At 46.5% G+C, this 8,923-nt stretch overlaps 1 protein-coding gene across 1 annotated transcript; it reads right to left on the bottom strand.

The window, feature by feature from the left end:
• Positions 1 to 333: 333 nt before the first annotated feature.
• Positions 334 to 7,870, bottom strand: ZNF367 (zinc finger protein 367). The gene is made up of 5 exons (XM_066181690.1): positions 7,385 to 7,870; positions 6,244 to 6,394; positions 4,046 to 4,165; positions 3,549 to 3,687; positions 334 to 2,926 (listed from the first exon to the last, which is right to left on the bottom strand). The coding sequence occupies exons 1-5, from the start codon at positions 7,742 to 7,744 to the stop codon at positions 2,686 to 2,688; spliced, it is 1,011 nt and encodes a 336-aa protein (XP_066037787.1). The 5' UTR covers positions 7,745 to 7,870; the 3' UTR covers positions 334 to 2,685.
• Positions 7,871 to 8,923: the final 1,053 nt, after the last annotated feature.

Here is an 8,923-nt window from a genome sequence, read left to right as displayed (position 1 = left end):
TGTTAACCCAGGCCGGTGGCCAAGCGGGGCCTCTGGGGCTCGCCCGTGGAAGGGAGAGGAGGGAGCCCCGCGGGGACAGACGCTGCAGGCAGCCCTCAGCACCAGAGCTCGGCCTGGGCTGCGCACGGAAGGACGGACTCACAAGTTTCTCAAACTCTAACAAACTAGGGAATTTGCCTCGGGTGGTTTAACTTGTGTAAAATTTCAAGGGACAGGGAAAATTAACACCTTCAACCTTCCCTTCAACGAGCCAGGCTGTCAGAAACAAGGAAGAGGCTGGATAATTAGTAATTACTAAACGGCACACATTAAACCTGAAAATTAAATCAAGTTTTTTTTATTCAAAGCATCTAGTAGAATGACAGCACATCAACTCTTCTGCTTTTAACTCATGCCAAACTACAACTTAAATCTTTCAAAGCACTGAACAATTTCTTGTATGTAATCACTTAATAAAACAAAAAGCAGTCTTCCACATCCTATCTTTACGTTTTTTACTTGGTATTTCACCCAAAACTTGTCATGATCCAAAACTGCTTCAGCTGTCTGAATTTCGTCTATGGCAAAGTACAATCCAGTGTACCTGTCATACTTTAAAGACCTGAGGAAATATTCTAGCTGACTGAAAAATAAAACCTAAAAAACCTCAAACTTAACGACAAAAAAACCCCACAACCAATCCTCATGATTACAGACAACTAGTCTGCAAGTGGCTGGTAATTACAGTCTTCTGCCCTGTGAATTACTACTCAGGAGCAATTCTGAGTTAGGATCCAGAATTACAACAGATGTATGTTCAGGGCTCATTTTGGGATCAGACTATTCACATGAGGCCAAATGAACAGTCAGAAGAATGTAGTATTTTTTAGAAACCCAAAACCTACACACATGAATGAATTACCAGTTTCACGTAGGTAAAAAGAAGCATTGTGTGACTAGTGGTTTTTTTGTTGTTGTTGTTTGTTTTTTTTTCAGAAGCTGAAGCATTAGTTAAACCGCATCACTGGTGCAAAATTATTTATATTCAATGAAAAGAGACTTTTTTGTTTAAATTATTCAATTACTTTTTAGTCAAGTGCATCAACACAGGATTTAAACAAACTGGGTTAATGAGATTTTCAACCACAACAGGTTATCAGAGAACATATTTCAACAGCTGCAGTTTCTGACGTAAAACCACTCTACTCTTCTAGAACAGCTATATGCATCTGGTCAGCCTATATCAAGTGATTGATAAAATGTTTTCTTCCTTTTCAGTTCAAGTGAGAGGGACAGAGGCTTCCCTTCTCATCTGAATTTCCTGACTTCCAATAAGAGGAAGAAGTTAAGCAAGCAGGTCAGTAAATACACATTATTAATATCCCCTTAAGCAGTAGCTTAACAATAACAACAAAACCACACACAAAAAGTTCAATCTGAAAACAAACTTTTGTTAGCGTATTAGGAATCTCTGGCTGCCTTCAAAGCAAAACATGGTAAAAGATCTCCAGGAGACAATGCTACCTAAAGTGTAAGACATTCACAAAGTGACAAGATACCCTGTTAAACATTTTGTATCATCATCTGAGTACTAGGCAGCATTCTGCAACTTCTTTTATTTGAGAAATATATGAAATCACACTGTTAAAACATTTGTAACTACCTTTGGAAGACTATTTCTAATTGTATAGTGAATATTTTTCTGCAGTGTTTACTTTATAGCTGTGCTATGGTTAGTGAACAAAAAATTGGCATGTTATGCTGGAGTAAAGCAGTAAGGTGGCTTTATGCACAGTAAGTATGGAGGCTTCTATTTGCTAATCATTATAAAGCAGTTTCAAAACTTAGTGTTTGCTAATAGAAGATCTAGAATAGTTTACTACAAATTCATACCACCCTGTAAATAACCCCTTAATTAACAAAATCAAGTGCCAAATCACTACAGGGCCCAAAAACACCTGAAAAAATATTACCAATTGTTTACCTTTTTCTAGACTTTGCAAGACTAATCATTTTCAGACAAAACAATGTGCAAAACTTCCCAACTACACATGTTAGGAACAACAAGTGCTACCAAGAGATTCTGCTGAAATCAAATCAAAAAAATATGAAGCAGCAAAGTCAAGCCTCATACCTTGGGCAGTCACAGTGAAGATATTCCCTGCATGAAGCATTTTCTTTCCCTGTACAAGCTGAGATAACTAACCTTTGCCCTTCACCTTGGAGATGCTAGGTAAAGATATACTGACATTAGAAAAACATGGTTTCATTACTGTTTAACAATATCCCCAGACCCATCACTTTGCTAGATAGTCAGACAAATACTTTTTTGTCAGCCTTCTTTGGCCACAAGTACCATCCTACTAATTGCAAACACTTTGTTCAGAAAGTGTTTCCTATGGAATCTGCTTCAGATAAATGAGTTAACCTTGCAAAATCTAGCTTCCCATGACACAAAAATTTGTCAACCCTGCCTTACGCAGTCCTATATTTACAAAATACTTAAAAATTTTACATCTGTCTTCTACCTTATCAAAAGTGCAATTCTCTCACCCCACGTTATGGGGCAACAACATTCTTCATTGAATTCTACAGAATAGCAGCCTATTATAAGCAAATAAGGTGCTTAGCTTATGCTTGGGATCTAACTGGTTAAGGAACACCAGAAAGTACATTTTTTTTATGAGCAGAGACAGCTCCTCCTATCTACTGTCGCAGGGGTGCCACAGCTAAGTTTGCCAGCTCGATGAGTGCCAGCGCGCCATGCATACGTTCACGCTGCTCCTGGAGGCAGCGGTGGCGGGCAGCTGAACGAGCGCTGTTTTTCTCTTCATCATCCTCTTCGTCAGACTGAAAATACTCCATTGGGTCCTGCTGTTCCTGATCCGTTTTCTGGATTGCTTTGGTCTTCAAAGCAGGAGCACGCTGCTCTCTGGTCTCCCAGTATCTGTAACATCAAATGTGAGGAACACTTGTAAAATACATATAATTGACTTGCACACCAACAATTCAAAATGGGCAAAAACCTCCCAAGTACTAGCTTGCATCCAGCCAAGCACTGCACTTGGCTTTATCTTTCAGCCCTTATATGGTAGTATTTTATTGACGATTCTGTCCTGTGTATTCCCACAGTATTTAAGCTGTCAGAAACTCTTTATTCAGTATTTATTTTAAGTGTAAAGTGCCTAAGTGAAGGTCTGTGACAGATTTGTTGTCTCCATGGTGCTCTCAGGAGACATTTCTCCCATAACATACAGAGCCCCTCACAGAAATGCAAATTCAGCAATAGCACTAGCTAATAAAGTATTAACAGGTGTTGATCAAGCAAAAAGAAGTATTTAAGCAGAGAGCAAACACAAAACAAAACAAAACAGTAAGACAAAAGTTTCATGAGCAACTTGGGTCTTCATCAGGAGTTCATAATTAAAGGTGAGGCAATGCTGTGCTGATTTGTACCGGAAGAATATCTAAGTTAGGTTTCTTGGGGTTTTATTGTCCCAAAGAATAAATGCTGTGTCAGACCACTCGTTTAACTATTTTGAGAAAAATTATACCATGAGGGAACTTACTTCGCTAGCCAGTCGGCCACAGCTTTATTGTCAGCCGTCTGCTTCTTACTCAGCCTGTCTGTGAGCTCTTCCCTCTTCAGTCGGGCATATGGATGTTTGGGACAGTGACGGTTTGCATGTGTGAATCTGCTTAAACAGCCTTAAAAAACCACAAAGTGACAAAGAAGAACTTGTTACAGAAAGCAGCCAGCCAAAGAAAGTATAGCAGCCAACCAAAGAAAGTGTAACATCCATGGGATGGAAATGCCCGTGAATTCACCCTTCCCCATTCACAAAACCCTAGGTTTGGTTGAACACCCAAGGCTCTAGTTTCAAGGTTCCTCACATGCCCCATTATTTTATACATTAGTATCCACTGACACAGAATGTATGCAATCCTAAATACACACTTGCAGAATAGGCAGATTCTGCATGGCCCTTCCCTTCCATGAAAGTTCCACCAATTTCCAATATTAGTCTAACCCCAGAAAGCTGCAAACTGTTCTCTGATGACTCACCATTCTCTGAGCAGACAAAAGGCTTCTCTCCCGTGTGGAGACGCTGGTGAGTTTTGAGCTGCCCACTCTGCACAAAGGCTTTCCCACAATCTGGGTAGTCACATAAATAAGGCCTTTCACCTTAAAAGCAGTAACACAAGAGATTAATGAACGATGACTAAAAGTGTCATAGGAACCAGTGGTAGGTCCTGGCTTCAGACTTGCGCAAGCAAACTCTCCTTTTGCCCTCTCCTTTAGATGTAGAAACTTAAATCTACTTAAAAAATCCTGGTGTACTTTGAAGTGCATGCTCTATGCTACTGGACAATACAATTATTTCTAAATAGAAAAAAAAAACCAAACCATATTTTTCCTTGTCATATTTTCTGATTTAAGATGGCAGGGAGAAACGGGCTACTGAAATAAATGAATCAGTATGATTCTAACAGAAGCCTTTTATTGTTTACATAAAGCTACAGTTATAGTTTTTAGCACTACAGTTCATGCCTGCAGGAGTCTCTTGATTGGCTAAATCATTTGTTCATCAGACAGGCACACATCTTTCAGGGCACTTAATTGGTCAAGTGTCCATCACCACGCTGTGTGTCTTCAGTCTGAGTTTTGCATTTCTTGTAGACACTTTCCCAGGCTCTTGCTCATTATTTTTAGACCTGTTGCTGTTCCTGTAGCCCTGACAAATCCTTAAGAGTTCTGAAAAACAAGACTGCAGGTGTCATCTACAAACAGTTTGGCTGGTACAGGGAATGGCCTAAGTTATTCAGATACATTGCTACATAAGACTCTTAGATAGCACTATGTAAGTTTTGTGAAACTGTGCATATGTAGAGCAAGAAATATATAAAGTAAATGGACAAGTAATGTAATTCAGGCTGTAACCAGAAATATTTTATCCTTACTATAGCCTGAACTAGGGTAAAATATCTGAGGTCAACAGTACTACAAGTTTGAAGAAAGATCTCATGCTAAAGAAAAGTTATAATGATGGAGACTGCATGAGAAACTTATTCCAGGTTTAAGTTTTCTTAGGACAGTTGTGAAGGCAGGTTTCTCCATGCAAACTGCAACCAGAAAAACAAAGGTAGCAGGTGTCTCCTTCCTCAAGCGGATCTGACTGCACACACGACACAAAGGCATGCCATGCCACTGCCCTCAGGAGGGCAATAAAATGAGGGTGTCTGGCTCACTAATTCAGAGGAATGACAGGGTAAGCTCTACTCAGTTAAGTAGTTCTTACAAGTTCAACACATTGTAGGACCAAGTGAAATAACATCTTTGACCTAAAAACATGAGGACTGCTCCTGTTTTATATCATAATCTAAATTAGTCATACTGACTTGAGACAGAAGATGGTGAGAGCCAAGGCTTTTGAAGGATTTTATTTGGTTGGTTTGGGGGGAGTGCTGGTGGTTGTGTCTGTATTATAAGCTACATATGTTCATATTTTATGGCAAACGTGGAGTTCTGTTGAAGAAATAAAATGTATTTGCTTTGTTAAAAAAAAACCCAAAAACAAAGAGCATCTTCAGTTCAAGCTCTGCTGAGTATTGAGTTAATTCATCATACATTTTAACTGCAAATTACGTTCTAAACACAGTTCAGTAAATGAGCATGATCTCCTCTGAGAACAACACTCCTCCACCCTAGAAAATTAATTTTAGGTGGTGGGAAAAAACAACTGTGTGGTGATTTTAAACATGAGGACTCTTCTCTAAACATTTAAGCACACTTCCTAGGATGTTAAAATCCTGAAGTTGCCAGCCCCTTTTTACATTATCTCTTACAGCAAAACTTCAATTGTGATGTGAAAAATACATCAGCAAATAGGAAACAAATCACAGAGAAGAGGCAATCAGGGTACAAAGTGCTACCAAGCTCAACTACAGAGCACCAAGCCCAAGACCAGGTCTCTCTCTTACAAAGTGAGTCTGTGACATTGACAGATAAAATGTTTACACTATTTGCCTATACTATTATAGTATACTACAAATTGCCGCTACACATCCCCACAACAAACATTGTTACAAAGACTTTGACTGACTAACAAGCACTGGGAGCAAAGTATGACTAACTTAGCAGTTACAATAAAATCCTTACAGGTTAGGTTCTCTGGTGTTCCTTTATATTTGTTTGGGAAAAAATTCTTAGCTTGTGCTTGCTAAGGTGCTCTCCTCAGCTATTCACACCTTCCTTTTACTCACCAGTGTGAGTTCTTTTATGGGCTTGCAGTGACTTCTCTCGTGGAAAGACCCTGTTGCAAATATTGCAGCGTATCCTGCTGGAAGAGTGCTCTCCTTCACTGATCAGGTCTCGGACGGTGTCTGCTCTTGGACGGCCACGTCTTATTCCATCCTGGGTGTAAATAATGATGCAACTAAACTCAGGTACTTCCTCCCCTGTGCAGTTTGGCCAACGGGTAGAGCCATCCCCTAGAGTGATGGCATGACCAAGGATGATGCTGTGACAGCACCAGACTGTGCCCAGCCCATTCTTAACTTACTCCTAATGGCTGTGCTGTGGCTGGTGCAGGAGGGGAGATGACAGACCCCACCATGCTCAGGAACATGGGGAGAAACTGACAACAGGATCATAGAATGGGTCAGGATGAAAGGGACCACAGTGGGTCATCTGCTCCAACCTCCCTGCTCAAACAGAGTCATCCTAGAGAGCATGGTACAGGATGGTGTCCAGGCAGTTCTTGCGTATCTCTAGTGAGGGAGATTCCAAAACTTCTCTGGGCAACCTGTGCCAGTGCTCAGTCACCAACACGATAAAGAAATTCCTCCTCAATATGAGGAGTAGAACTTTTTGTATATCAGTTTCTGCCTATCACCTTTTTTTTTTCTGTAGCCCATCACAAGCAAGCAGATCCTGGCTCCATCCTCTTGGCACCCTTGTTAGATATTAATATCCCTTAATAAGGTCCTCTCTCAGTCGTTGCTTTTTAAGGCTGAACAGGCTCAGCTCCCTCAGCCTTTCCTCATTAAGAGAAATGCTCCAGTCCCTTAATCATCTTTGTTATCCTACACTGGACCCACTCCAGGAGCTCGTCTCTCTTGTACTGGGGAGCCCAGTACGGGACAAAGAACTCCAGATGAGAGGAGAGAGAGGACAAGGGATTTTTTTTCGATGGCGAGGGTGCTTTTTTGGGTTTATTTTTTACTTCTGAAAGGAGGAAGGACGGGCATCCCCCCCCCGACCCGGGCTCTTCCCCGCGGCGCGCGCGTCGTTGCCGGAAGTGATTTCACTTTAAATGTCCGGGCGGAAGCGCGGGAGGGGCGCGCGCCGAGGAGTCACCCTGTAAGCGCGCGGCCCGCCCGCCCCCGCCCGCCGCGCGCTCACCTTCAGGTGCCGGTGCCGGCCGCCGCTCCCCGGGCTCCCCGCCTTCGCCTCATCCCCGCCGGGCACTCTGCCCGCTCCCCCGCGGGGCGGCGGGAGGGCTGACGGGCCGGCGGTGCTGTCGCCGCCGCCGGGGCTGAGGGTCACGTTGTGCGCGTTCTCGCCCCAGCGCCAGGGGTAGACCATGAAGTCGCTGAAGCCGGGGCTGGTGGGGACGGGCGGGACGGGCATCGGCTCCTCAGCCCCGCTCCCCCCCGAGGAGGGTTTGATCGGGGTGGTTTTGATAACGGAGACCAGGACGCGCTTCGGGGAGTCCTGGCAAAAAATCACCGGGGTGGGGCCCGGCGGGAGCCGCTCCGCCATCGTCGAACCCTCGCGGGCAGCGGTGAAGGGAACACGGACAGAGAGGGACAGGAGGCCACTCCGCGGCGGCACGGCCCGCTGTCCGCGCCCGCGTCCCGGGATGGGCCGTGCAGCTGCACGGAGGTCCCGCGGTCGCCGCCACCTGTCGCCGCCCAGGCCCGCCTCAGCCGCTCATCGCTTAGGACGGCGGCTCCCTGTGGTGTCGCTGGCTTGCCCTCCGCCTCTGCGGCCACCCCCGAGCGGATCCGCCAAGTCAGCGGCGGCCCCCGGCCATGGCAGCGGCCGGAGCAAAACAGTCACAATGTCCCCGCACCTTTCCGAAGCGAAGTCGACCCCGCTGGCAGCCCCGGTCCCGATGATGCCCGAGGAGGAGTCGCCGCCGCCGTTGCGATACCTCCGCACTCGCAGCCCGGGCCGAGCCCCAGGTTTTCCCGCGTTACGTTTCGCGCCCGAGCGCAGCCAATCACCCGGCCCGGCGCGAGTGTCACGGGGAGTCTGTTCCCGCCGGCCAACCGCTGGGCGGGAAAGTCCGCGGCCGCGCCTCTGGGGGCGGAGCCTGGAGGGCGAGGCCGTGCGGCTGCTGCCGTTCTATTGGGCAGAAGCCGGGCGCACGGCCCCCGACGAGGTGCTGATTGGTCCGCCGTGGCAGGGGCGGGGGGAGGCAAGGGTGGTGCGCCCGGGCAGGTTTGGCGCGCTGTGGCTCTGGGCGGGCGGCGCGAGCCAATCCCGTGGCAGCGCAGCGGAGTTGGCGCGCCCGGCCGCTTAAAGGGGTCGCCTGGCGGTGGGACGGCGGGTTCTTTCTCTGGGGCTGGGGGAGCTTTTTCCTCAGCGGCCGACAGACCTGGGAGTGAACTTGCGGACTGGGAGGGTACCCCCGTGAGCTGCCGCCTCCTCCGCCGGGATCGTAGGGCGGGCGGGATCGGGACGTCGCGGCCGTTGTGGCGCTGGCGGGGCCGCCGGGGGAGACGCCCCGTCTAGCAGCGGTGCCCGGGCAGTAGGGCACTCGTAGCTGTACAGCTACATGCCCCGCACCCGGGGCTGTGAGAAGTGGGCAGGAGACGTTGTCACGGCCCTCGTCTCGGGAATTTTAGGAGGTTCTTCAGGCAGGTTGTATTTTAAGAGGATGGTGCCAGACTTTATTCAGTGGTAACCAGCGATAGGACTAGGAGCAATGGCCTT

This window comes from Chamaea fasciata, unplaced genomic scaffold, assembly GCF_029207755.1.
Source record: "Chamaea fasciata isolate MVZ Bird 193981 ecotype frontalis unplaced genomic scaffold, bChaFas1.0.hap1 SCAF_4, whole genome shotgun sequence".
NCBI classification, from domain to species: Eukaryota; Metazoa; Chordata; class Aves; order Passeriformes; family Sylviidae; genus Chamaea; species Chamaea fasciata.
The sequence above is the reverse complement of the archived record's forward strand: the minus strand, read 5'-3'. Positions and strand labels throughout refer to the sequence as shown.

Excerpts from the sequence above, each read along its gene's own strand:
- ZNF367 (XM_066181690.1), bottom strand. The coding sequence starts at position 7,744 with ATGGCGGAGCGGCTCCCGCCGGGCCCCACCCCGGTGATTTTTTGCCAG. Across the intron at positions 6,395-7,384 it reads GCCGGCACCGGCACCTGAAG|GATGGAATAAGACGTGGCCG; the intron begins GTGAGCGCGCGG and ends ATTTACACCCAG. Across the intron at positions 3,688-4,045 it reads TTTTGTCTGCTCAGAGAATG|GCTGTTTAAGCAGATTCACA; the intron begins GTGAGTCATCAG and ends TGGTTTTTTAAG.